Below are 27,974 nucleotides of genomic sequence, written 5' to 3'. Positions count from 1 at the left end.
GTCTGGTGAATACGGCCGGATGTTCATAACCCATGCCTGCAGCACGGGAGGAAGCGGCTTTTGAGAGGGGTTTTTTGCTTGCTTTTTCTCTCTCATTGTTTCTTCTTTAGTTTGAAGAAACGTGGGGAAGATGGACGTATGTTTTGCATTGTGGGTTGATTGTACTGCGTTGTATGCATGGGATAACAGATGGTGGAGCTGTGAAATGCATGAGGGTATATTAGCGATTGATGGGTTTCCTTGATTGCGATATTTTACGGTTACATTTCGATTGTCTCCTGTTTTGTATGATACGACGTCTGTCTATTATACTCTAAGGTATAGATAGATAGAATCTCATGGTGACAGTCACTTCTGCAACAAAGAAAGATGTGCACATTTACACTCCAACTCACATCATCCCGTCCTGGTCCACCAGCCTTAACTACAGGGGCATTCCATGTTAGTCAACGCACTTGGTCATGTCAGCATGGCATACAATAGTTACCTTGGTAGCTTCAGAGTAGTTTAGTCTACATACACTATGGTTGTATCTTGCAGTAGTATGTACTAGTTATGGAAAAAATACAATCTGTGTACGGAGACTGCTGCATATTTGTCTCAAAAAAGTGTTCTTACCAACCACCCAATGGAACTATGTCTCTCTTTTCTCTCTCCACTCAGCGCAGTCAGCATCCAATCCATTTGTCTATCACTTTTATTATTGGGGAGGGGATCTTTGTAATTTGCCGAACCAAGCCCTCACTAAAACCAGGAAATGGAAAAGACAAAAAAGACTTTTGTTTCGCCTCATTAGTGGTACGACATTTTTTGCAAATCAGAGTCATGTAAAACGTTAATTGGTAGAAAAGGATGGTAACAGTCGTACCGGTTGAAGGAGAACAGAAACTAGAAATTACAAAAACGCACTCAGTCCTGTTCTGTTCTGTTCTGTTCAGTTCAGTTTAGTTCAGTCACATGCCTCCCATTCTCCTCTTCATCTCGGCCGTTCGATGCACACTCCCCCCTCTTCCTTGCTCTAAGCGAAGAAAGGGCTTAGCCTGTAACCCTGTTCTAGCATCTTGATGGTCTTGATGTACTGGTACAAGGACAAACGGTGGATCTCCCCGTCCCCGCGAGGCTCGTCCCGAACCATCGCGTCTCATGGTCCTGGGACCCGCCATTTGCGGGAACTATTGCTTTGTAGTGGAGAAATTACAGTATGAGAAAATCACAACCTAAGGAAACGCTCACTGTGGAATAGGAATAAAGGTCAACACCACCCCTAACCTAATATCATCAACAGATAGATGGACTGCTGGTTGATCTCCAGCCCTGAGATAGCCTAGCTTGCCACAGAGCTCTGTCGAAACATCTTCTTACTCAGCCAATCTATTGCCCTTTTACATCTACCTACCTCGTCCAGTCAAACCAAGGGTATATCCGTATACATTATTTCCTTTCCTCAGTCAACAACAAGAACAGGGTATAGAAGAAATCGCTACCATATGCGCCAAAAAGAAAAGGAAGAAGGAATAAGAAAACGATAACAAACACACTCAAAAACCGCTAAGCAAACAAACTAGAAAAGAAACAACATGTCGTGCTGGCCTAGGTCTCTGCCTAGTTCTGTTTTGTCCCAGACTGTAACTGGCGCCATCCTGATTTCCAGCATATCCCAAAACCAAGAGAGAAACTGTTCACCTTTTAGTCACCAATCCATAGTCCAATATTTTCTTAATGCAAAATGAACAGAAGAAATAAGAGAAGGCGTTGAAAAACATAAAACTGAGGAGTGATCCTCTCTGCCGACAGATTAGTGCTGTCGAGGTCAGTCCCAGGCAGAGTGCGCAGCAACACTGCTCCCAGCCGGGTAACTTTGTCTACCGCCAGGCATACCTGGAGTATAGGTAACTGCCCTCGATAGACGATTCGTCCCGACTCTTGACCCATCGTTGGAGTGCTCGCTCGTTACGAGCTGCGCCATGTCTTCGGGCAGCTCTGCACCCTCGTCGTTCCACCAATAGTGCAACACGTCACTCTGCCAACGATCAAGATCACGGATCTTGAGCCCTCGACTTTTGGTAAACGTCGTGTGGAGCAACCGCGCGTTCGTAGACGATAGACGAAGCTGGTGCAAGAGCCATCTATTGATAAAATCTCCCTTTCCGCCCTCGCCATGATCCAACATGAGTCGGTCAATAGAATATTCCTTGGATGCGACTTGCATGCGGCCCGGTTTGTCCGGATCAGTTGCTGGTAATGCTGCTGCCGCCTTGAGGGCTCCGCTTGGTGTAAGAGGGAAGTCTTCAGCCACGATGTGCTCAGGTTGGCTTATAATCACAGGGAATGTCGGATCGGCAAGATCCGGCCGGGTGCGCAAGATTACAGAGACGCTGTCGAGTTCTATATCCTCATATCCGGCCTCGGGGTACAGAAGATAAGATACTCGCGATGACAAATGCTTCTTCATCGCCCCCTTCTCCTCGCACAGCTTTCGGAGATCTGCTACTTGTTGTTCCAAGTTAGTGACGCTACTGCGCATCTGTTCCTCTTCCAACGGGAACTCGTCGAAGAATTCGATCTCAGCCTCATTCAATTCCATACCCGCTGCAGATTTCATCCTCAATTCGCCTTCGTGCTGTTCTTTGAGAAAGAGTAGCTCATCAAGCTCTTCTTTGGCGTTCTCGAGATCACCTACTGCGGCCATAAGTTCTAGGAATAGAGGGTGCACGTCTTCAGAAGGACCTCTGGGAAGGATTCCCATTAAATCGTTTGGTATATTGTTGTCCTGCTCGTCCTGAGGTTCGTCCTCGGGTGATTCCTCAAGGGGTGTAACCTGGTCAACTGCCAGCAAACTAAAGAAGCGAATTTCTAGTCTGTTTAGCGTCTCTTCTTCTTCGTCGAGAGTGACTTCAAGATCTTCATAGTCGTTTTCAAAAGCTTGATACTCAGTCCTGAGACGTTGCAAATCTGCTAGGCGTCTTTCCAGGTTGACAGGTGATGTTTCGAGTTGTTCTTGGTGGGTGATAAGCATGGGCCGGATGACACTCATGAAGGCATTATCTGCGTCGTCTCTGTTTCGACGCAACTCCCTCAATCTCTTCCTCTTCTTAGCCATCTGGCTCTTGATATCATTCAACTTGACGCGTTGGTCTTTGAGCTTGATCCAGAGGAGCTCAAGGGTATCCTCGGAAGGCACAGATTCTTTTGATAGGTGGCTTCTATCGCCTCTAGTGGTTTCTAAAAGTGGTTCCAGGCTGGCACTCAAGTCCAATCGATCTTTTGGTGCGCGATCCCGCTCGTACTCGGATATCCAAGTCGTTATACGGTTTGTCATGGATGTTTTGCGATTCCTCCCTTGCGAGTTCAGGGTGGACGCAGTTGGGTATAGCGGAGGAAACTGCCGCGAGTTTCTGAAGACAAGTGAGTCTTCATCAGATAATGAATCGTAGGAGGAGGCCCCATCGTCAATCAATCGTGGTATGGTATAGCTCGAAGATGGGGATCTTGAAGTAGAGCCACCGAGTTCATGTCGACTTGTTTGAGGGACTGAGAGATTCGTGAGACTCTTGCCTTGAATTAACTGATGGGTGTTGGGTGATTGGCCAAAGCCAGTGAACCCTCTTGGTGGCCTCAAGTTCGGAGTCTGGGGTTGCGTTGGGGTACCATTAGAAACATGAAATACTGAGGCGGTCGGCGTGCCAGGAGGACGGGGAGGCGGAGGCGGCGGCGGTGGTGGTATTTGCTGAGGTGACTGTCGTTGGAAGAGAACCGCGTCACGGCTGTATAAGAGTGGTGGTCGTAGGTTCGTATGGACGAAAGCATCTCCAGGCGGTGGTGGAGGCGGGGGTCTGCCAAATGGGATTCGAGTCGGCCCCAACGGAAGTGACTGTGGCCATATCATTGGAGGTCGAAGATACGACGGCGGCGGTGGAGGTGGAGGAGGAGGAGGAGGAGGACGTGATGGTTCATCGAGGCCAGCTTTCCAGGACGGTGGAGGACGATGTGGTGGAGCCGGACCGGACATGTCTACATCGCGTCTGCTGATGATGCTGGCCTGTGTAGAAGTTGGTTGATACATGGAAAATACAGTATCGACTTCAGACATGGGCAAGCTTGTCGAAACATGAAGAGAGGGTGGAAGAGCGTCGAGGGTCTGGTAGCGACCGTCGCCCTCGTCCTCGCCCTCACCCTCGACCTGGTCTGGGGAGCGAGGTCTGCCATGAGCCCCAGGGACAGGAAGGGGCAAGGTAGAACTATGAGTATATTGGTGATGTTGACTCTGGTGAGCTTGGGCATAGCTCGAGTGGTTGTGGTGGTCGTACGCTACGGCATCCATCGACGTACGTAAGATCAACAGAGCTAGGGGAAGAAGACGGATTCATGGGAACTAGAGGCGGCTTGTCCATTTCTCTGATGACCTGATCAGACGATACGAGACGAGACAATCAATGCCGAGACGACCGCTGAGGCTCTTTGGCTCAAAAAGATCGACTGTTGACGTTGACGTTGACGTTGACGGGGAATGAACGAACGAACGAACGAGCGAACGACAGGATAGGATAGGATAGGATAGGGATGGCGGATGGGTACGCGGGCAGAGAGAGAAGATGGAAGGGAAAAGGGAGATGACAAGGAAATGTAGTAATCAGTCAAACAACCGAGCCAGGGGTTTGCTTTTTCCTCCATTTGGCGAGGGACAGCCCTGGGCAACACTGTAATCTAGCGGCTGATTTGCCCGTCGATGTCACAACAAGGTTAGGTCATGTTTTAGGGGAAGTGCTCCCGGCGTCGGGGACAGCGGCCACTAAAGGCTAGCGACAGTTAGCGCCTGGAAACTGGAGTCGACGCCTGTGGAATGGGTCTTGTTGGTCTGTCCATTGGCAAAACACGTCGAGCAGAGAACTGGAACGAAGGCTCGACCAAATAGAAATGTGACAGCAGAGCGTAGGAGGGGAAAAGGCGAGTGTTTCCTCAAATTCTGCAGCAATGTTGACCAGTGAGAGATGGAAATGGCTATGTCAGACTTGCTGGGGTTCTTTACTAAGGTAAGACATTAGGTCGGCTACGTAGCGTGTCATGTGTGTTATGCAACATGGTGCTGGTTCTTGGAAATACAAGGTAGAAAACAAAACACATCATCATTGTTGTTGTCGTTGTCGTTGTCATCTTGTCCGCCACAGGAAATCCAAATCACGTTTCAATAAAGTTCAAAAAAACGGTCAACGGCTACTCTATTTAAACTAACCTTAGCCTCAACACGCAGTCGTGGAACGAACGAACAGAGGCCCTTTTTTGAGGCCTGCTAGGATTCCACTATCGGTGGATGCTCCAATGTGCACACTGTGCTCTTCCCGCCCACTTAGTCTCCCAAGCTAACGAATGCAACTGTTGTAACTCTACCTCAACACCAACAGCTACACCCTGTATTCATTCCCGGTGGACGCCTTCTAAAATCGCTCACTCCCCTCCCAATTGGTCCCTCGATCCAATACCCTCTCGGCTCTATGCATTGTGCCCTGTATTCGGAGGGGCGTGTCTCCTACTCAAGACTACAGTGCTCTTCGGTGCCTATTCCAGATGGACGATAGATGATGGAGACTTACCCATTTACTATCACTCTTTCTTGCTGCTTGTTCGGCTGGCGTCTTGCTTGCTTGCTTGCTTGCTCGCTTGTTCGCTTGCTTGCCTGCCTGCCTGCGTGTTGCGTGCCGTGCCATGTCATGGCATGCTTGACTCGGGTTATCTAATACGAAAGTGACTTCTGCTTGTTTCAGTCCCCATTCTCACCTGCCCTTCTCTCGTCCAAAGGTATTCATCTACTGGAGACTCGACTTGACTCAGCTAACTAAGGGTCTCGTCATGCGAGTTTGCAGCTCGACTCCTCCCAGAACCCCTCCATGAGTCCACCTCCTCCACTTGTTGCATCCATCCCCACTCGACGCTCCGTCTGTTACTCGCTGGTCGATGCGCGACATTAAAGAGATGCTGGACTGCATACTCAGAAGCGACTGATAAGCTGCGGTTGCCGCTCAGTTGTCCACCCTTTACTTTAAGCCCTTCAGTTCTATCTCTTGTTTCCCGTCCATCCTTCAAGGTTGTACGTGCTCTAGGCACTCGGAAACTCAACCACATTGACTGACACCAGGCTGTATGCAATTTGCTCCGGCCAGTGAGTTCTACAACCTCTACAGCCAAGCTACAGTACATTGCTGTGTTTCTTGCTGCTAGCCTTCTGTTGTCGGTTGATGCCATTGTTTCTGTTGTACCACCATCCTGGCAAAACTAACCTGCAACGACTGTCCTGACTTCACTTCACCAACAAGACCACCATAAGAAACGCACGAGATACCCCTTCAGCATACTTCATGCAGCTCTGAAGCGATATTCCTAGTATTGGAGGCAGGATCTGACCTATGCCCCTCGACGTACATACGCCACAAACACCAATCATCACAGAACACTGGTCTACCTGACCCCAGATACAGGAAAGACGGTATAGCACTAAAGCAGAGACAAGACAATTGTTCCCCCGCGAAGTCTGTCGAGTACTTTTACCCAAAAAGATACTATCTAGACCCGATCTTCGTAAACGCACCCCAAGCAAACCAACAATAGCTTGGATCTTCATCCTCGTGCAACCGAGTTGCAGTTCCTTCGTCCAGTCTGCATCTGAATAGAGAGCTGAGCCGCATTCCTGGTTAGCTACCTAACTTGTCGGTTCAAGGGTTCCACTTTGTCACTTTTGACTCTCATTCATTTTTACAAAAGCCCCCAACCCACCATCTTCTCGGCTGCTGGTACCTCTTTACTCAAACGTTGGCAGCTTCGTTGGATTTCAACCGACTACAAGGCCTTCGTCTTTTTTAGGTGACGAGATAGAATTCTCTTGGTCTCGGTCAGTTGGTTGTTCGACTATTCTTTGAGCATCTTTGGGCATCTTTTTGGCCGTCTCACCTCTTTTCGATTCGATCGATCCATACCACCTTGTAGCACAACCAATCTGCTTGCGAATTGCTGCGTTTTCATATCCATAACCACCATTGGTGTTGCTCGACTATTCTTGTTGGATAATTGCAATCGAGCCGGGATATTGAAAAGCATTGTCTGTATGCGCAAAATGCTACTATGTATCAAACGAGCAGATCAGGATGGAGCGAGTGGTCTCAATGGATCTGGAATACAGATTACCAACAGTACTACCGCCAACGAGTAGATATTTCAGGTTCGTCTTGCATCTCCACACACTAACCCCCATTTCTCGAAATGGCTACTGATGATAACCATCTAGGCAACCCGGATATACAGTGGCAGAGCGAATATGAGGCTGCCCAGAACAACCAGACACCCCGAACCCCGGTGGAGCAAATGACACAGCAGTTCGGGGCTGTCAACATACGGAGTCCTGAACAAACTGGTGGAGATGAACAGAATAGTACGTTTTATCTCCAATAGCATCCTTACCAACACGCACCTACTCCTTTCTCTGGATGCATTCATCGATAAAGCGCCACTGACATACTCAATGTTACAGACGATGATTACACTGTTACGAGCTCGTCATCGAAAGTAAAATCCAGATCCTCAAGATCGCACGGCAGTTCCTCGAAATCGAAATCGAAATCAGCCAAAACTTCGAGTGGGAAGGGAAAAGCGCCTGTTCAAGAGGACATCCCGGAGGATGATGGACAGGATTATGACGATCGCTATGCCCAACGTAAAGCATCTAGCTCGCAAGACGAGATGTGTAAGTTCCTTACAAGACTTGCGATTCATCTCAGGCACAGTATTCACTAATGCATCCAGACTACGACGAGGCCACTGGACAATACCTTGCGTACCCACAAACTGCACAAGGTATGTAGAACGACCCCTCAGATTCTAATTTCGAACAGCGCTCACATGAATGGTACAGTGTCTACCCCAACACAGCCATATGCAGATGCTTCAGGAGAATACGAGGATCCAGCGCTTCAGGAGGCTCTTGCTCAAAGTAAACAATATACACGTGATCGATATGTAAATGGCGAGCCTTCGTCTGCAACATACGCCGCATACAGTATGTCACCACTATGCCAAAAGATATTTCGGGGTGCTAACAATAAATCTCGCAGCACAAGATGACGAAAACGAAGCCGGGCCTGCAGTGCCTACGGGAAACCAAGAGCACATCATAGGAACTGGTGGTGAATCAGAAACTCTAGATCCAAGTACGCACGCCCCTGAACCCCCTTCAAATGACTCAAGCTAAGACTATCTCAGGATATACCGTTGCACCTTCTCACATGTTTCAACCTGGAGAGGCAAGTTGATACTGATGTAGAACTAAAAATTTTAGTCATGCTAACCTCCTCACAGGTTTTCAAGGTGCTGTGGCCAGAACCAGCAGGAGGAGGCAGTATTGTAGAGGAAACGGTGTATCGAGATCAATACGGCGGTCGGATATTCGTTCACTTTCGCCGATTTATCGTTGTTGCTAACGACCTTGGGCATTGCACTTGCATGTAAGTCTTATAATAGGCCATTCCTGATGTTTGCTGACGTATCAGTCCAATTTCCACCTACGGTAAAAAGGGTTGCAAAAAGAGTGGTGTCAAGGCCGAGCAACATGGCATTGTCGCTGAAAGTAGCAATCGAAACCCGGTCCCTCTGAGCAATGAGCCTAAGCTTGGGTTCCCCCCGGTTCGTGTGCATATTTCCGAGCCAGGTGAACGTATCTCAAAGGAGTCACGAGTTAACTACTCGAAACTCACGACTGTGGAGCATAACGTCAAGGTGCTCTTCATTGGCCGTGTAGTGGGCTCAGATTGGGATGTCGTCACCGAGGCTGTCAACACCAGCTGGGCGAACAAGATGCACACGCACAAAAAGAAGCATCGCAGGTAATGGACGACCTTGCGAGCGCTCTCAAATTCACGTTTCATGGTGCCTGCTTCCAGCAGGTCCCTACATTGGGTGTCTCGAACAACACTCACATATATACGTTCCTCAGGAGCTGCCAGCCACTCTGACATGCTCTTGCGAAACTCGTCTCAAAAAAGCTTTTTTATAGCGAGACAGCTGCGACTTTGGTCTACAGCTGAGTTTCCAAACGTACTGCCTGAATCATGGAGGTGATGTTTGGCCACGACACTGAAGTCGTCGGCTCAGTGGTGTGACAGAACACATCTTCACGTTCTAGGCAAGGCAGCCGTTGTTTTAATAGTATTGGACCCGTTTCTACACACGTCTTCACATTTCTCTTCTCTTCTGATCTTGGAGGATACTCTTGGATGATGTATTTTTGGATGTGTTATTTCTCTTACTCGATACGGCACAGGATAAGGTGGAACAGCACACAACACAAGTCTTGATGTGTTTCCAGATAATGATTTTTGAACATGATTACATATTTCAACTCTTCATCTGCATTTTCTCTTCAACTTCCCTCTCGCATTCATGGGATGATTTCGTTTATTTATGCTTTGTTATAACGGGGGATATGCATGATTTACCGTATAGCGCACAGTTAGTCGTTCTGCATCTAGGTTGCATATTTATATAATGATACCTGCTTTCTATATCTCATTAAATATGACTCAAGACAAGTAGAATAAATGACCTTCCCTTGAGTTGATGATGCTCATTGAGTGTGTTTAGCTGGTTACCGAAATGGACCCACACAACGGACATCGTGCCTCGGCATCTTCTTCCCCGCAACCGGAGCTTAATAAATGAACCCCGGACCTACCCCAGGCCAGTCAATACTCCGAGGCTCAGAGCTTGCCACAAACATCAAAGGGGAAAACATTGCCTATCAACTGTCCTATAAAGATTACTGACTCCTCCTTTGTTTTTATAAAGGATTTGCTCTGAACTGGTCCAAGTTATTGTAGTATAGAACAAACACCCCCTTTTTTCCCCAATCTCATTCCTCATCTATCCTTGTTTAGCTTTATTCGTCATTTTTCGATACCAACATCAACACAAATAGACATCATGGCTGAGGCTCAGTTAAACGATTTCCCTTCGCTCTTCTCCCTCAAGGGCAAGGTCGCTGTCGTTACTGGCGGCTCCCGTGGTCTGGGTCTTCACGCAGCTTCAGCGTTAGTGACTTATTTTGGCACCCGTTTTGTTGAACGCGACTGACATCGTATCCAGATTCCTACAAGCGGGCGCATCAAAAGTTTTTATCTCATCACGCAAGGCCTCCGCCTGTGAGGAAGCTTGCAAGGCTCTCAATGCGCTTCCCAACCTTTCACCTGGCGCTGTCGCCATCTCAGTCCCTGCCGACTCTTCCAAGTTTGAAGGCGTAGAGAGCCTGCTCGCGCAGGTGAAGAAGCACACTGATCGCGTGGATATTCTCTTCGCCAACGCTGGCGCGACATGGGGCGAGTCTTTCGATACACACCCTGATTCTGCCTTTGCCAAGGTCATGGATCTTAACGTCAAGGCTGTTTTCAACACCATTCGTCTCTTCACACCATTGCTTGAGAAGAGCGCTTCCATCCAGGACCCCAGCCGCGTCATCATCACAGCTAGTGTTGCAGGTCTTGCTGTCGGCACAATTGGAAAGCAGGGCACTTACGGTTACTCCGCCAGCAAGGCCGCTGTGCTGCATCTCGGACGCAACCTGGCTATGGAGCTGGGACCCCGACACATTACCGTCAACTCTATCTGCCCTGGTTTCTTCCCCAGCAAGATGTCCAACGGACTGTTGGAGATGTCGGGTGGTGCCGACCAGTTTGCCGCTGCCAACCCCATGCGCAGACTTGGTCAGCCTGAGGATATTGCTGGTGTCGTTGTTTATTTGGCCAGTCGGGCTGGATCGCACGTCAACGGCGAGACAGTTGCTATTGATGGCGGTGCCCTGTGGCAGCGTGGAGAGCTTATGATTGCGGAGAAGGCCAAGCTATAAGTGTTTGGCGACGAACAATTTATTATAAAGTCAACCATTAATTTACGCGATTTAAATCGAAGTACAATCTCACGATATAGTTCATTATTGAATGAAATTTTTTAAACTCAAGAGCCGCTCGTACTCAGTGGTTTTCGAGCAAGCCAGGTACTTGCTCTATAGGTAGACTGTAAAAGACTTTCAGGGTCGTGAATATACGGTGCATGAACACCAGTCTTATGCCACTCAACGACAAAGCCCATTTTCTCCAGCAGTGCAATGACTTCATCATCCGCGAGCTCAAAGCTTCCGGGATCAGCAATGCCTGATGAGTTCTTGGGGTCATGTTCCGTATCGCCGTCCTGTCCATGGCTTCCCGGAGCATTGTTCTCAAAATGCCACAGCAACGGCCCAACATTAATGAGAACACCCCCAGGGCGAAGACAATGCCGTATGACTTCGAGGTAACGGATCAGGTTGGGGGCTGTATCAAGGAAGAAAACGCTTGCCACAGCGTCGTACTGTGCCTCATGCTCTTCGTCAGCATAAAGACAGAGAAAATCAGCAGCACACATAGACATCTCTCCAGTGTTGGGTGTTGAGGCCAGCACGGAAGCTGGATGGATATCCGGGACAGGATATCCCCGTAGATGGTTGGCGCGAGTTAGGTGGTTAGAGAAGCTGTGAACCCAAGGGTAGATGGTGTGCGTTTCAGCTGCTGGACAGCAGTTGAGGATGTATGACGAGGCAAGCAGCTGGTGATAAGAGATCTCGTTTCCTTCAGCATTGTACCCATTTGCAACCAGTTCAAATACCAGTCTTCCTAGCCCCGCACCTGGCACCAAGACTTTCAGGGGAGATCTGTCTGGGTATTTCTCCTTCTCAGTCGCTAGGGCCTTCATGATTGGACTGTAGCAAGCCTCCCTCTCTGCAGCTCCCGCCGCGGTCCAATCTCGATAGAATTGCCGAATGGTGCTCCTGGCCTTATCGACATCAGAGTGCTTGGCAACTCCGGCCCATTCTTGGGGCATTGTAGGCTCTTGGCCTTCAGGGTCAGCCGTCATCATACGAAATGACTGGAGGCCAGTGCGAGCAATGGTGCGAGCTAGCTCAGCATTCTCATCAATAGCATCATCAGTCTTCTCAAGGGTGTCGAGAAAGTTGAATGGAGGTGCAGCCAAGAGTTGCCATTGTGCTTGAGGTAAAGCATAGAAGGCTTGACGGCGCAGATGGGTTACGTTGAAGTGTGAGACTTTGGCGTATTGGCTACGAAAATCTCAGTATGGGAACACAACCTATCCAAGCGATGTGTGGTCATTCTAGAGCGACCTTTGGATCTTTCAGTCTGTTCTTGAGAGAACTAAGCATAATGACTTTGTGTAAACTCACAAGAATGAATCCAATGCGCTGAATATAACGCGAACTTCCTCAGGATCTTCAGCATTGTCCTCTACACCCGCCCAGGCGCTATCATCGGGGACAATTTGAATGTGGTGACCATCTTCCGACTCGGCCATTTTGGTTGACTTGGAAATAGACGTTGATATATGTTATGTGCAAGTGAGGGTCATGGCGGGGTAGATAGAAGGAATGTTGATAACAATTAGGTAGAGAAAGTGTCCACCAGAAGGTGAAGTGACGTTTTTTTAGTAAGTTGACGAAAATTACCAGTATACTAGATGACTTGGATGAATTGATTGAAGAAGTAAGATATGAAAAGAATACAACCAAGATGAATTCATTTCCCTCGCCTCTTACAACAACAATATCAAGATTTTTGCGGACCTTGAGTTTGCGTGGGGTTGAGAAGATCATGTGATTACGCAATTCCATGTAAACCTCCAACTTTACCATAACAACAACGAGAGCAGAAGGAAGGCAATTGTCATCGAATATTGAAGTAACTTCACTTTTTTCCCTTCATTTACGTTAGTAGTAGAGGCTTGTATGGAACTTATGAATACTGACAACTCATGCAGTTACGTCAGTTGCCGAGACGGAATAAATTCCATTCCACTCAGCTTCAGTCGACCTATATGTTGCTTTGATACTACAGCTCCTTGACATAGGGTACTCATAAGTTCGCAACAAGCGGCACAACTTCGCATTACCAATACAGATTCGATTATCTGTCTAGACGTACTGCATCATCATGGCCACAGACTCGATCGAGCTTTCCGTACCCCTCCCTCGGTCACTTGATACCCGCATCTACCTCCGCCTGTCCACCAAAGCGAAGTCCATTGTGCTTTTCCTCGCAACCGCGACACAAGATGAGCTGTCTACGCCTGTATCTCTAGGCTCATTTGTTTATGCTCTTCCCAACGTGAGTTCGGCCTTTTTTTTTTTTTTTTTGTTCGCCCAGGTGGCGAGACACTGCTGACCCAGATCTGTCTTGCAGAGACTTGACCAGGCACAGCCGCTATCTACGACGCTCTACTCATCAGAGGTATCGGTAGAGTTCACAACACGCCTGGCAAAGCTACTCGCTCGCAAATCACAGCTTCCGGTCTATGTTACCAATTCGATGAGCTTTGCTAATGCCGGAATGGGCGGCACAGTAGAGGAGGAGATGGAGGCTTTCAAGACTATTGTTCAGGTTGTCTCAGAAAAGCTACAACTCAGCGCCAAGCCAGCTACAGTCTAAAGGATGGCCGAGGCCTTCGTTACACCCTACATAGGAACGAATATCGGGAGTTCCTGATGGCGTCTATCAAATGAATTCTCACCGCAGGTACAGGACCATAGAGACATATGGTGCACCACTTCATTCATGTCACATAGTGACAGAGCTGTCAAGACAGTTTTTGGGAGAATTACAACATGGACCACGCACAATGCCGGGTGACTCCGCAGCGGCACACACAGGCAAATGGCTTGAGACAAATGTTTGTCACCTGGCGGAGATGTGCGTGTGATACCAAGACATCCCACTCCCTCCTTAGTTTAGAGAGGCTTGAAATGAATGTACATACATCTATAAGTAGGCACAAACAAGTGTTCAAGAAACAGAAGATGCTCTTTTTGCACGGCATCGCTTGTGTCATGATGATAATTGCCAATGTCCTTGTCTAATCAACAAGCAAGCATGGTTTGCCAGCGATCCTCAGGATGTCCAGCTGCAGACCGCTCTACGGAAATGGTGACTGGCTGGGTGATGGCATCGTACATGTGGTACATAATGATAGAAACTGGTGCAACATCAAAATACGCGGCACTTACGGCGAGACTGATCTTGGAATGACGCTTTAGTGTGACTGGGCATCTATCTGGATCAAAAGTCTCTCCATGTTGGGTTGCCGATTCACACCGTGTAAAGTCGTCTCTGTAGAGGGATAATGGCGATTGTGTTTATCGGTAATTATTTTCATTGTCGCTGAACTGCTTCTACAGTACCTCTAGGTCTGCAGATGACTCCAAAAACCGTTAAGTGCAATGTCTCAGGTATGGCCACGGCCCGTTGCAGGCGTTAATTTAGATGATTCAGGATCAAAGGCTGAAGTTGAAATCTATTGGAAGATAAATGCAAATAAGCGGCTATTTCGTTTTTCAATGTAGATCAGTAGCCAAAGACATTGATCCCTTGACGAGGACATGGGAAGATTGAACTGGGGTGTCGGTTTTGTATACAATAGAGACTACCTAGGTACCTACTGGGTAGCAGAAAAGTTGGCTTCCTGGGGCTTAGGCTGCAAAAATAAATAACCCAAGAGCTATAGTCTAAAGAGCATAAGCTGACCTACTAATTTCATTCCTCATGCTTCCTGCGGCCAATTCTTCTGACACCCTGAGGGGTACCTAAGATAGACCATTGATTCTGATCTAATCTTATCTGACCTGGCTTCGGTGATCCCCGCCAAGAACAAGAGTCTTTCATCTTTTCGTCATTCGAATTTCTATTTGGCGGGTTATCGTTATCGCGCAACGCCACTGAATATTTTTTCTATTTTTTTTTTTCCTTTCCTTTTTAGACCCTTGATTTTGACATGGTCTAGTGTGCGTGTTTCAAGGCGTCAGAGTGTGTCGACACTGTGTGAGACGATGACTGTCTGTCTCATCTCGCCAGAGCTAAACCTAAAGTATACTTTTTACAAGCTGCTACCCATCTTTGAGCCTCCGCTTTCTCTTCCCCCTCTCACAGGGCTCCTCTCTTTGCTCCGTACCTACCTACAGTACGGATACATGTCTTCCATTGTGGGCTGCTGAACTTCTTTATCAACTCTAACTGAGAGGATCATCGTCAACTTCTTTTCCTTGGAGTCAATTGTCTTTCTCTTTTATTTACCATATCCAGGGGTGCATGAGTTTCTTATCCACCCCTCCTTTAACCTTACCTTCATCACACGACTTAAAGTTATCAACGTTCGGCAAACAAAAGAAGTACAAGCAACAAGTGAGTGAGTTGGTCACCTGTACTTGACTTGGACTGAAGCTTTTTAAGTGTGGCCCCACGGTGTTGCACATCCCTGTATCGGAGGGGCACATTCGCTTCGCCCACTATACCATTGCCTGCCATTTCATCCATCCATCCTACCCATTTGATCCAATACCACCGACCGCTCGTCTTTCTCTCTCCCCTCTTCCTTTCAGAGCAGAGCCCTACTGCCATTGTTCCTTTTTCGGGCCTCGTCTTGGCTTAGCTTTGCGCATTGCTGATCGTCAACGAGTAGCGTTTGCGAAGCTTAGCTCATGTGAAGTTTGTTCACACAAAACCATCCATCCCGCTTCAGCGCCCCTCTTCTCCTCATACCCGCTTTCGCGACACTCACCTTCTCGTTCAACAGCACGCAGCCATGTCTACTTGGGAGCCGTCCCCGGACTCGCTGCAGCAGCTGGCTGTGTGCCTCAAGGATTCCCTCAGCGGTTTCAACAAGACTGCCCAGAAGCAGGCTGACTTGGTAAGACTTTGCTTGTCCCATCGCAACCCATGCGCCGCCTCGCAACTAATCATGTTCTTTGCAGATGCTTCAACAAGCCAAGAACTCCCCTGATATTAATAACTATCTTGCATACCTGTTCTCGAGCTCCCAACCTCCCAATGGCCTCGAATTTTCAGAGCAGGATTTCCACCTCGTGCGATCCGCTGCCGGCATCATGCTCAAGAACAACGTCAGAAGCGAATGGAAGAGCATCCCCGAAGACAGCCTCCAACTCATCAAGCTCGCTGTCCCCATGTGTCTGCAGGACAAGAACTCCCAGATTCGCAACTTTGCTGGAAACATTGCGACCGAGATTGTCCGACGCGGAGGGTTGCTAACTTGGCCCGAGCTGCTACCTCAACTTCTTGACTTGGTTGGTAACTCTTCAGGACAAACGTCAAACGAGGCACAGGAAGGTGCCATGTCTGCTCTGGCCAAAATTTGCGAGGACAACTACCGCCAGTTGACCAAGGAGGTCAACGGCCAACGTCCTCTCAACTACGTTCTTCCCCAATTCATTGCTGCTACCAAGAGTCAGTTGCCGAAAGTCAGAACTGGCGCTCTCACTGCTATTAATGTTTTCACACCCCGAGAGTCTCAGGCGATGCTCAACTCCATTGATGACCTTCTTCAACATCTGTTTATCCTGGCCAGCGATAACAACGTCGACGTCCGACGACAAGTCTGTCGTGCCTTTGTCAACCTCGTTGAGACTCGACCCGACAAGCTTCAGCCACACATCAGTGGCCTTGTTGATTATATCATAACCCAGCAAAAGGGCGACGACGAAGAGCTGGCATGCGAGGCTGCCGAGTTTTGGTTGGCTGTGGGCGAGCACGACAACCTCTGGAGGGCACTGGAGCCGTACATCCACAAAATTATCCCTGTCCTTCTCGAATGCATGGTATACAGTGGTGAGGATATTGCTCTTCTCGGAGGTGCTTCGGACGATGAGGAAGAGGAGGATCGTGAAGAGGATATCCGCCCTGCCTTTGCCAAGAAGGCGCTTGCACGAAAGGCCAACGGCGAAGTTGGTGACTCTGCCGATCCATCACAGAACGGTGGCGGTTTTGCAAAGCTGGGTGGTATGGACGAAGACCCTGAGGAGGGTGAGGTCGACGACTACGACGACGGCGATGATGCCAACCCTGACGAACGATGGACTATCCGCAAGTGCTCCGCCGCTGCCCTCGACGTCTTTGCCCGCGATTTCCAAGCCCCAGTTTTCGAGGCCATCTTTCCCTATCTTTCACAGCACCTAAAGCACAACGAGTGGCCTCAACGAGAAGCCGCTGTTCTTGCCCTGGGCGCTGTTGCTGATGGATGTATGGATGTCGTTGTCCCACATTTGCCTGAGCTTGTGCCTTACTTGATCTCCCTTCTCGAGGACTCGGAACCTGTCGTACGACAGATCACCTGCTGGACCCTCGGTCGGTACTCTTCATGGGCTGCTAACTTGGAGGATAAGGAAAAGGATCAATTCTTCCTTCCTCTAATGGACGGTATCCTCCGTCATATGCTAGACAAGAACAAGAAGGTTCAAGAAGCTGCCGCCTCAGCTTTCGCTAACTTAGAGGACAAGGCAGGCAAGATTCTCGAGCCTTACTGTGGTCCCATCGTTCAGCAATTCGTCCACTGTTTTGCCAAGTACAAGGACCGAAATATGTACATCCTTTACGACTGTATACAGACTTTGGCGGAGCACATCGGACCTGTTCTGGCCTCGCCTGATCTGGCGGGAAAGCTTATGCCTGCCTTGATCGACCGATACAACCGCGTATTGGATCAGTCACGGGAGTTGTTCCCTTTGCTAGAGTGCCTCTCTTATGTGGCGATGGCACTCGGTGATGCGTTCGCTCCCTACGCCGAGCCTATCTTCCTGCGATGTGTCAACATCATTCATACCAACCTTGAGCAGACATTGGCTGCTGCCAATAACCCGATACTCGACCAGCCCGACAAGGATTTCCTCGTAACAAGTCTGGACCTCCTCAGTGCAATTATCCAGGCTCTCAATGATGACAAGTCCGCCGCTTTGGTCAAGAACTCTCAGCAATCCTTCTTTGAGCTCCTCAGCTTGTGTATGGAAGACCCTACTGATGAGGTCCGACAGTCTGCCTATGCGTTGTTGGGAGATTGCGCTAGATACGTTTATCCTTTGTTGCAGCAATACCTCCCCCAAATCCTCCCCATCTTGCTTAAGCAACTTGACATGGATAGCGTTCTTGACGAAGACATGGATAGCGGTTTCGGTGTTGTCAACAACGCTTGCTGGTCGGTTGGTGAAATCTCTATGCAACACAAGGAAAATATGCACCCTTGGGTTCAAGACCTTCTCCGTCGATTTGTTGAGATCATGACCAACCCCCGTGTTCCAAAGGCTCTCAATGAAAATGCCGCGACAGCCTTGGGTCGACTTGGTCTGGACAACTCGGAACAACTTGGGCCTCACCTGTCCACTTTCGCCGAGGAGTGGATTAGCATCATGAACGACGTCGAGGCGACAGAAGAGAAGGCGACCGCTTTCAAGGGATTCTCTATGATTGTAGGACGAAACCCTCAGGCCATGGAAAAGGAGTTGCTCAACTACTTTACCGCCATCGCTAGATATCGTGATATGGGTCTGAAGAGCCCGGCCAGGCAAGAGTTGCACGGCGTCTTCCAGAAGGTAAGCTACCCGCGACTTTTCATTTCTTGTACAAGCTAACGATTTCAGGTCATCGATATCTACAAGCAAATGATCCCTGACTTCCCTAGCTTTATCGGCCAGCTGCAGCAGCGTGACCGACAAGCTTTGGAGACACACTACTCCCTATCATAGGGACTGACAAGGGAATAAGGTTCTTCTGCCTCTAGGTGAAAGCCTCGGTGGCGGAAGCGGATGGGATGTTTAGTCATTATTACATAGTTATAGATAGCATTGTTTTCTGATCGCAGTAGATAGCATGGTACGGGTTGCATGGCGAAGTTCTAAGGGGGTGCGGTTACAAAAAGTCGTGGGACCATTTTGATTGATGCTGAAATGATGGTATGAAATGATGAGGGCCGCAATATTGATGGGTTGAAAAGATATACCTGAGCGTGGAATAAGACTTGACTGGGAAATGGGCCTGGAACTGGCGCTGAGAGAACGGCAACCTGATATGCCAAATGTTAGTTAGATAGAGAATCCGGGAATGGTGCAAGGAGTGGTTAAGCATTGATAGGATTCGAGTTAGATAGAAATGTTGGTTTGCATGCTGAAAAAAACAACGAAGCCCACATAATCGCAAACTCTGCCTGGTTATGTTGTCATGATGGTGTTTGTATTCGGGTTTGTTTTCATACCAACATTGGCTTCCTGTTCTCGCCCCTCGAGTTCGACCAGAAACATGCAAAGACAATAAGAAGCTTATTCAACAGTGTCTTGCTTGTCCTTGTCCACTTCATCAGACTACATGATAACATTCATGATGAGTTGAAAGAGAGTATAGGGTAGTCATCGGCCAACCTGAATGTCAAACGACGCTACTCAGCAGCTGATCTGTGCCTTCAAGAAAGGACTGAGCAAACAAACAAACTTGTTTCGGGTGTGAAACAAAAGGAAATTTCCGTTGAAGCATTGTCTATGGGACGTTCGAATCTTCAATTCCCCATACTGCTGTTTCTGAATTAAGGAACTACTTGCATAACGCAGGTGCCTGCTCTCTATGAGAAAACATTAAATGACTCGTGAATCAGGTATATTCGTTCGACGAAATGAATACCCTTTGGGAGTTAGTAGAGCGGTATGGTCACCTCAGCCCTGCGCCTAAGTCCGGGGGCCTGGGTCTATGCAATGATACTATCCACGAGCATTGGACACTCTCAATCCCCCACACCGCATAATTTTACTTGCCATGAGATAGTTTGCCGGTATTTGATCCCTTGCAAGTTTGAACTAAGACTTTGTCGATGATTCGTACCTCACAACTTTCCTGATCGACGGCAAGGAATCTATTGGGTTATTGTCCGAACTGCCGTATTGAATAAGGGGGAAGAGACGGCAGTTTTCGTCATCGTCCCCTGTTCAAGATCTTCCCATTACTCTCCGAAATCTAGCCAGAAGTGAGGCAAATGCAACGCGGTTGGGTAGGAAAGTTGTCCCGGAGCTTAGCAAACGGGAAACCGAGACAAATTCCCGCTAGCTAGACGGCGTGAACCAAGAACTTTGTTGAACGAATCCTATGATATGCCTACTTGGACAACCCTGCTGGAAAGTCGATAGTAGCACAACACAGAACAGCATACCAAGATGGACGATCGTTAGGGCGAACTTTGACGGTGGTGCTTTCGGTAGTCAGAAGCCATGTTCCACATTGGACGGAACTTGAGCTCTGACGGCGGAATTGACCAAGAGCCCATTGTTTCTTGGCTGCATCTTCAAAAGTGTCCGTGGTTCAAGGTAATTAGACTGAGTTTGGACGTCGCCACGGCCTGAACCTCCAACCAACGGTCTAGTACGATACCTAGGTATGAATCTGGCGTAAGATTTATGCTTAAGAATACTTCTAGAAGCTCAGTCTTGTTGATTCAAGTAATTTGCATGAAACGACCATGGAAATTAAACAAGAGGGCTCTAAATGCACCGGCTTTGTCGGTGAATTTTGGACAGACGCATCAGCCATATGATGATCGCTGTTTGTCAAAGTAGTGGAACCAAACGAGGGTGTCCGATGACCACCACGCGACTACTGATAAGGCTGGGCGTTGATGATCTTGGGATCATTCCCCTTGCGCATGGGTGCGTGCCTCGAGATAGATCACCGTGTCTAGGCACGTTGCCCTCCAGCTACGGCAAGATGCAGGGAGAAAAGAGTCGTTAGGGTGACTAGGGTTGGGAGTGAAAGTCCCAGGGTTCAATCTTTCGACGAGTAACAATTGGGATGCTGCAGGTAGGTATGTCGTATGAAAGCGGGAAGCTAAATTTATCTTTGTGGCTTTGTCTTGATCTGGCAGGCTTCCAGCAGCTCAGCTGAGACGCAGAGACCCGTCAAGGCTATATCCGGAAGCCAGTACATGCAGCTGATAGTTAACAGGAACGTAGATAGCCAGACGGGTTGTCTGAATGGCATTCATCGTGACTAGAGGGGGAGCTTACCGGCCCCCTGCATACTTTACTGTGTAATGGAATATGGTCCGTTATGAGGCTCTTGGCTCTTTGGGTCGCAACAACGTCATGGCTAGTTTACTAGTGTTCTAGTAGTCTGATTGGTAGCTTGAGCACGCTTGTTCGAAGTAGACAAGCGCTCTGGTGAAGAACGAAGGTGGACAAGACTTGGCTAGTGGAGAGATCAGTGTCAATGTCGGCCGATATATCGTTGTTTCACTCAACTCAACTGACACCAACGACACTGACACTGACACTGACTGCTATGCCGGTTAAGCTTTAGCACTAAAGAGCAAGGATTGTAATGGGGGAGTGAGGCCTTAACCATGCCATTAACCCCTGTCAGCGTACGCCATAAATAGCACATAGACACTCGCGCTACTGCGCTCTCCCCTGTCTGTACATGCGGGTACCGTATAATACCTAGTCTAGCCTGCCTTCATGGTATCTCGAATTCGGCAACCTTGCCCGACATTCTGTGAGCCATCGCTTAGTCTAGAACAAACCGATTTTTTTTTGCCCATGGCTAATCTTGCGGTGGCTGGGTGGTTAACTGAACTAGAGCGACTCATGAGTTGCACCTTGACCGAACATTAAATACTGCGAAACTATTAATCACCAGGACGATATCTATGATCGAGGCTCCTGTCAAGTGTTAGTTGAGCAAGCGCAAAAGTTTGCCGTTAAGGGTTTAGGCTGGATTGTGGACCATGATATGTTCAAAGTCCGGAGCGGAGAGTATAAGTGACATTATCATTACATACATTACATGGTAATGATTTAGTCAATATTTTGTTTGGCATGTCGTTACGTATTATTACTTGGCCCTTAATGGCGATCAAACTTAGCCCTGTGTGACTAGGCTAAACTGTGTCCCCCCAGCACAGAGTCTGAATGTTCACTCATTCATTGTCAATTTCCAAACTCCAACCAAGTGCCTGCCGTCGCTTGCCAGGTGGTCTCGGTTCATTACAGTAGCGTGATCCTAATAATGCCCCCCCGAGTCATCACTCAGATCTCTCGAGATGATACGTTACTGTAAGACGTGTCAGCCGCCAGAAGACCCCTAAAGTCAGTTATGTCATGACAGAGCGACCCTGCGTCTGCCAACAGTCATTGTCGCCAGACTGGCATTTAGCACCTTCTCATTTCGAGAAGCCCTATCAGATTGCCGTGATCCTATGCCGTGTGTTTGCCTGTGCCCCTATTATAGAACGAAAGCACTGGCAATGCTACTGTACTGTTCCAATGGGTCAGCATCTTTGACCTTGATCACCTGAGTCGATTGGTGCGCAAGTAGGCTACCCAAAACATGGCTTCTAGATCCCGACAGCTACAGGTACACTCTCCCTTTTCTGCCGTTGACTCAAGTCAGGCCACAAGTAGTCTCCAAGATGGTCTGAGCCCTTGTCCCACGCCTTACCTAGCTGTGTTTTCTCATGAGTTGATCGGCTACGCTGACAAGTGTTTTGCAGGGTCTCATGACTTGAAAGCCAGTAGTCTCAGAACTGCGAATGACATAATACGTCTGAATAATAACAAGGTTCTTTGTTATTCTTGTATGAGTGAAAAAAAAGGTCATCTTGGCAACCCCGTTTGCTTGTCGGACTTTTACCTCCCTGAGCAAAAGCTAGCAAAACTTATCCGTCGTTCAGTCAAAACCACATCCTGACAGCAGAACAGCGGAACCAGGTGGAACTCCTAACCTTGACCCGTTGCATCTATGTCCACTTGGTGGATTGAGAGGTGCGGCTCCGACAAGGTCGTCGTCTAACTTCGTTGTTCTTCTTCTTTTTTATCGGTTGTTCTCTGCAGGATTGTGTTATCGGCGATGGCTTTCTGCCTAGGTTTATGCTGAGTAAAATCGCATGATGATCTTCTAAGAATGTATCATGGCATCATAAGTGATACTCGTATATATCATCTCATCAGCATCGAGTAACGTAGTAGAAGGCTGGAGAAGAACCAGACATTTTTTTGCTTATTACATGGACGAAGCAAAGGGACCAGGCGTGGATACCAAAAAGATCGTCAGTCTGCATGTATCTCGATCTTCTGTGCCTCCCAGCTATACGGGACATGCATATCTAGCTCCATTTCAAGACGCTAGTCTGAGTTGACATAAATCATGGGGCAAGCACTGACCACACTTGACGCTCTGCAGGCCCAATCTTGACTGGGGACGTTTTTGTCCACCTCTGGGCCAAGAGGGCTGTGCACGACAAGGTTCAGCTTTCAGGAACGTTGAACTCTCAACTTTGCTGAGCACACCGCTTTCGGCTATTCCTGTGAGGACTGTCCATGATAACTAGGCTTTAACCTAGAGAGAGGTACTTGTTATCTTGGCATATCATATCAGTACTTATCTGTCGCTCAAAAGTCCCAGGCAGACTTGCGGTTAGTTATAGCAGAGATGAGGTCATACCATGCACTAGGCTAGGTGTCGAACCTTTTTCAGTTCATACTGAAACGAGAAACAATCCTTAAGCCTGCCTGTTGGAGGGCTGGATGGTACTTATCAACAGTTATAGGTTTGATTGCATCTGGTACCAACCATATTCTCCTTGACCCTTAAACCCAGGTCTTTCTGATAACTCCCCAATCAAACGGCGGCTTAGCATACACGGTGACCTTGAACATTGACAAAGCAAGACGTGCGGGACCAGAGAAGCGTCAATAAAATCGATCCCACGTTGTCATCTACCGACGACGGTCACGGCAGGCAGTGGTGAGGTTGGGAAGTGCGGAGCATGATACCGGCAGTCGACGGGTTTATCGAGAGGAATCTGATGGGCTTTTTTGAAATGCCCTGTTGTTTCTAGGTGGAGTTGGGTTCTTCAGGGGAAATGCCATTTTGGAACACGAGCTTCGTGATTTGGACCAAACAGAGGCCTCAACGACGTTAAGTCATAATTTGGATCTGATCAAGGGTCAGCGGGCCCTAGTCGCATTCTGCCAGATTAGTCTGTGGAGCTGGCCGCCTCAATATCTTTAGTACTACCACCTGAGAAAGAAATGTATTTGACGCTCAACGAGGCAATACCACAAACGGCCTGACACCTGATGCTCCGCACAGGCATGAAACAAAAATTGATGAGAGAAGTGCATGAGTGCACAGGACTGTCATCACAATCGAGTTTGGTTCGCCAAGGCGGACCTCGTCTAGAGATGGCACCTTGGACGGAGAAGACTGAGTAAGGGATTCACCAGAAGGACAATGACAAGAGAGGGGCAACCGTAAGTTATTGAAACAGCCATCAAATCGCTCAGTCGATGATCTCATCGAGCTATGCTAGCCTTAAAATCCGGGGACGGACAGAGAAGAGACACAATGATTTTTCTCAATCCGCTATCGAGGCTACCAATGGAAAATCAAGCTTGAGGCAGTTTCGGCCGAGATGTGGGACAGTGGATTGGCTTAACTTAACGTCGGCCGAAGAAAAGGCTCTGTTTCAGTTGTGGAACCATTGGGTTCGGGGGATAAGGACCCGAAGTAGAAGGGAGCTGACTATGCTGGAGCGTGCATTTGTGCAAGATCTTGCTCCATTGTGGACAACCTTCAGCTTCGTCCAATAGTTGCAGCCGGGCAGCTGTAGACTTTCCGGGCGGGGCCTCGGCTCGGTAAACCTCTGGTGGGGGGAGTCGTATGCCACATTAGTCTATAGCATGGCATGATGGTAGCTTGGCGGAACCTGGTGGTCCATTGACCAAAGCTCTAATAACCTCTGTACACAACCACGATGAGTAACAAAGGACCAAGGTCGGGCCAAATGCTGCTTAGGGTAGGTACTGGCTGTTGAGCCTGAGCCTGAGCCTGGTGTACGGTATGTGTGACATCGGAATGAGGATTGTTGAACGAAGCAATTCGCGGTGTGGAGGGTAGGTAGGTAGGTGACAGAAGTCTATCGATCATCACGGTGTTGTTTGTATTCCCAAGTCTGTGCCTCTTTTGTGTAAAAGACCGTCATTTACTTTGACTCGGTCCATTTTTCATTTTGATTTTTTGTTGGGTGGGGAGAATTTGACTTGAATGATGTGATGATGCTGATCTGATGTGCCTACGAAATGTTTGTTTGTAAGATAAATTCAGAATGAAGGGGGTGAGCTGAGTGGCTGTGAGGGGTAATAGATTTGCAGACACAGATGCAGGCACTGGTGATGATGATCATGATGCGACAACGCTATTGTCAAGAGGAGAAAGATGGTGGGCCAGAGCATTTGCCTGAGGTACAAAGTTTGTGGTCTCTTATGCCCGGTAGGCAGTCGCGGTTTACATTGGACAAATAGCAAAATGGAAGGCGCATTCGGTTGGTACATAGGTAGCTACGACGAGACGTTCCTGCCTTTTGAGGCAATTGAATTTGAGTCCACAGAAAAAGGTCGTGGCTGTTTTTGGGCGAGGAACCACCACATGCACTTTTTCCCCTCTACGCCATCAACAAGGGGCCTCAAATCTAAAATGGTAATCGGTCAGACCCCAAAGTCTGCCCAGCTGAGATTGGTTTAGTAAAAAGTAAAGTGCAGTCAGTTAGTACATGACTGTAGAGTCTGACTAGTCCCAATGCTAGTCATAGGTAAAAAGGTTTGGTTCCTCTTTGTTGAGACAATATTTTGGTTCGACGCTTGTATGTACAAATATTTCCGCCCGTCCATTCCGCAATGCAACTCTCCAGGTACACCTATGCTACCTATGCTATAGTTACTGTGTTGTGTGTGTTGCTGGTCCGCAAAGTGGAGCACAAGATGCCTCTCTTTTGTGACTTTGACCATGTCTGGAAATAGATTGCTTCTAGAAGCCCTACGGTCAAGGGCGGTCTAAAAACCACCTACCGATCCGACCCTGGGCGAGTTCGAGTTCTCCCTGACCTTGACAAATAATACATACAGCCACCATTATTCCATGTCTCAATAGCTGTCGATGCATATGAGAAAGTCTTTCAGCTGCAGCCACTCACTGATTTATGTTACATTGAACTGCAAGCCAGCATGGTTATTGATTGCCTTTCCGCAGATAGCCACATGCAAATCATGCATAATGAGTTGTTGGCCAGATCCAAGCCGAAGTCTGGACCAATGGAAACCCATCAAATACTCTAGTCTATGATGATTTCAAGATTGGCTGGCTGCCAGTTCGACAATCAATCAATAGCCTGTGACCGTAGGAACTGTGCATTGACAACACTACCTGCGTGTGACTGGCTAGGTAGGCTACACTGTACAAGGAAACAATCTTTTTCAATGACTGACTGACTGATGCTATTCTCAACTCGTGCCTGGTAGTCCTGCCAAGCCAAGGGCTGATATGTCACTAGACCGACCGAGTGTTTGCAAGGTACGTATCGTTAGACAAGGGTAAGCCTGGCTACCACTTATCAAGGTTTGCTCCGGACAAGAGCGCCATCCCTATCTATTGTACACGGCAACTCGACTGCTTTGACAATTCAACAACACAACCGAACAAGAGTACCCTCGAAACAACTGGATACCCCCATTCCATTGCCATGCAGCGTCTAGATAGGAGATAAAAGCAACACAAAATAATTAGGCCCAGTTTTCGTACCTCGGTAGTTTCAAGTTGTGCACTTGAGTGAATATCACAATTATACTATTGCACATGGAAGGTTGTCGTTGAGGATTTAGCCTTTTTAGCGTCTTTAGTTCGGTGCGGTGATATGATGGTCTAGACCTTTCTCTGACTTCATAGGTAATACTATTAAGGAAACCACTGACTTTACAGGGTGTCATTGTAGCCTCTCATTCGTGCATTTAAATGCAGTTCAACCTTTGTAAGAGATCAATGGAACCGTAGCATGACTCTGATTCGTTCGCAAGGTCAACTAAGAAAGAACTGTGAATTTGACCAATTTTTGGATGTTCCAACAGGCATCATACGATAGTCTCGGGATACCAGAAAAATCGGCCGCTACGAGCATGAAATGCAAAAATAGTAAGACAGTTTATGTCATATAGGCCAAACTTCTTGGGCTATTTATTTTTGTATCATAAAACCTAAAGACCAACTTTTCTTTTACCCATTGGAATGGTTCAAGTCTTTTGTTCTCCTACCTACCCTGTCCTTGCCCCGCGGACAAGGGTCGACATTAGAGAGGAGCACAATTTCCGTAGTATCGTGAAATTCCTGAACTTGAACTACTGATCTGACGCCGTGAATGCCGGTATAATATCGTGCTGCCAACTGACAAACTGCTCCGGGTAGAGGTCACCAAGAAAAGGCCAAGTCTGAGCTGATCAAGCAGAAAGACTCATAGATTACAAGAACAATGCAACGTCCAGTACGGAGGATACAACACTCCGAACCTCCGTAATTGGCATAAATGGAATGTGAGTTGAAGGGATTGCCACGATAGATAGCCCTAAATAACCTCAATTTGCGGTCAAGGAAAATTCATTCCGCAGTGCTACATTACCATGGTTGCACTTTATGTGGTAAGCTATGCCTTTGGTCGCTATTCTTGCGGCGTAAAATAAAACTAAATTATCACGGGCTGCAATACGTTTCCCAACAGCCTGTGAAAGGCCCAAGTATTTGGTTCAGGGTTACACTTAGACGAGGGAGCCCGAATACGTCGACACCCTGGAAACAGGATCTACAGGCCAGCAGCATACCCGAGGTAATCCCGTTCAGGAACGTTTGGTTCGGGAGGATCATGTCTATCAATAAACATATCCATGTAATACCGAGCCTCGTGAAACACATGATGAGAGGTTGCTGTAGATGAATGGTGATCAGAGTGCCAAGCGATGACGGATGACTCGGTAAGACGGATGAAAGTCAGTAGGAAAAGGTATGAGGCAAGCAGGGCTGACTGCGCCCGCCAACAATTACCACTGCTACTGCTACTGCTACCGTTCCTACTGCAGATACAACCATGACATCGAGACCCTGAGACAGGTTAGCGACGTCATGGTGTTGAGACTGAGGGGGACAAAGAGGCGCAGGGACGAGACGAGAGAGAGTCTAGTGGATGTACCCGTAGCTCTATCTTGACTGCGAGATGGGATAAAGACAGGGGAATAGAACACGGACCAATGTTTTGAAAACGAACAA

General features: G+C 48.0%; 8 protein-coding genes across 8 annotated transcripts; 5 read left to right on the top strand and 3 right to left on the bottom strand.

The window, feature by feature from the left end:
* Positions 1-1,810: 1,810 nt before the first annotated feature.
* FPOAC1_001967 (uncharacterized protein) lies at positions 1,811-4,391 on the bottom strand (the record flags this gene model as incomplete). Its single annotated transcript, XM_044846554.1, has 2 exons — positions 1,811-4,238; positions 4,330-4,391. 2 exons carry the CDS (start codon positions 4,389-4,391, stop codon positions 1,811-1,813), a joined length of 2,490 nt encoding a protein of 829 aa, XP_044712470.1.
* Positions 4,392-7,110: 2,719 nt separating this feature from the next.
* Positions 7,111-8,868, top strand: FPOAC1_001966 (uncharacterized protein; the record flags this gene model as incomplete). The annotated part of the gene is made up of 9 exons (XM_044846553.1): positions 7,111-7,207; positions 7,274-7,417; positions 7,517-7,729; positions 7,789-7,839; positions 7,898-8,041; positions 8,097-8,192; positions 8,245-8,252; positions 8,341-8,486; positions 8,532-8,868. 9 exons carry the CDS (start codon positions 7,111-7,113, stop codon positions 8,866-8,868), a joined length of 1,236 nt encoding a protein of 411 aa, XP_044712469.1.
* A 1,092-nt stretch (positions 8,869-9,960) lies between these two features.
* On the top strand, positions 9,961-10,879 carry FPOAC1_001965 (uncharacterized protein; the record flags this gene model as incomplete). The annotated part of the gene is made up of 2 exons (XM_044846552.1): positions 9,961-10,067; positions 10,123-10,879. The coding sequence occupies 2 exons, from the start codon at positions 9,961-9,963 to the stop codon at positions 10,877-10,879; spliced, it is 864 nt and encodes a 287-aa protein (XP_044712468.1).
* Positions 10,880-10,986: 107 nt separating this feature from the next.
* Positions 10,987-12,375, bottom strand: FPOAC1_001964 (uncharacterized protein; the record flags this gene model as incomplete). The annotated part of the gene is made up of 2 exons (XM_044846551.1): positions 10,987-12,124; positions 12,248-12,375. The coding sequence occupies 2 exons, from the start codon at positions 12,373-12,375 to the stop codon at positions 10,987-10,989; spliced, it is 1,266 nt and encodes a 421-aa protein (XP_044712467.1).
* Positions 12,376-13,010: 635 nt separating this feature from the next.
* FPOAC1_001963 (uncharacterized protein) lies at positions 13,011-13,505 on the top strand (the record flags this gene model as incomplete). The annotated part of the gene is made up of 2 exons (XM_044846550.1): positions 13,011-13,184; positions 13,260-13,505. 2 exons carry the CDS (start codon positions 13,011-13,013, stop codon positions 13,503-13,505), a joined length of 420 nt encoding a protein of 139 aa, XP_044712466.1.
* Positions 13,506-15,651: 2,146 nt separating this feature from the next.
* Positions 15,652-18,598, top strand: FPOAC1_001962 (uncharacterized protein; the record flags this gene model as incomplete). Its single annotated transcript, XM_044846549.1, has 3 exons — positions 15,652-15,756; positions 15,821-18,445; positions 18,494-18,598. 3 exons carry the CDS (start codon positions 15,652-15,654, stop codon positions 18,596-18,598), a joined length of 2,835 nt encoding a protein of 944 aa, XP_044712465.1.
* Positions 18,599-22,217: 3,619 nt separating this feature from the next.
* On the top strand, positions 22,218-22,577 carry FPOAC1_001961 (uncharacterized protein; the record flags this gene model as incomplete). Its single annotated transcript, XM_044846548.1, has 2 exons — positions 22,218-22,302; positions 22,381-22,577. The coding sequence occupies 2 exons, from the start codon at positions 22,218-22,220 to the stop codon at positions 22,575-22,577; spliced, it is 282 nt and encodes a 93-aa protein (XP_044712464.1).
* Positions 22,578-27,513: 4,936 nt separating this feature from the next.
* FPOAC1_001960 (uncharacterized protein) lies at positions 27,514-27,832 on the bottom strand (the record flags this gene model as incomplete). The annotated part of the gene is made up of 2 exons (XM_044846547.1): positions 27,514-27,778; positions 27,828-27,832. The coding sequence occupies 2 exons, from the start codon at positions 27,830-27,832 to the stop codon at positions 27,514-27,516; spliced, it is 270 nt and encodes an 89-aa protein (XP_044712463.1).
* Between the last annotated feature and the right edge of the window lie 142 nt (positions 27,833-27,974).

Source organism: Fusarium poae, chromosome 1 (genome assembly GCF_019609905.1).
Source record: "Fusarium poae strain DAOMC 252244 chromosome 1, whole genome shotgun sequence".
Taxonomy (NCBI): Eukaryota; Fungi; Ascomycota; class Sordariomycetes; order Hypocreales; family Nectriaceae; genus Fusarium; species Fusarium poae.
The sequence above is the reverse complement of the archived record's forward strand: the minus strand, read 5'-3'. Positions and strand labels throughout refer to the sequence as shown.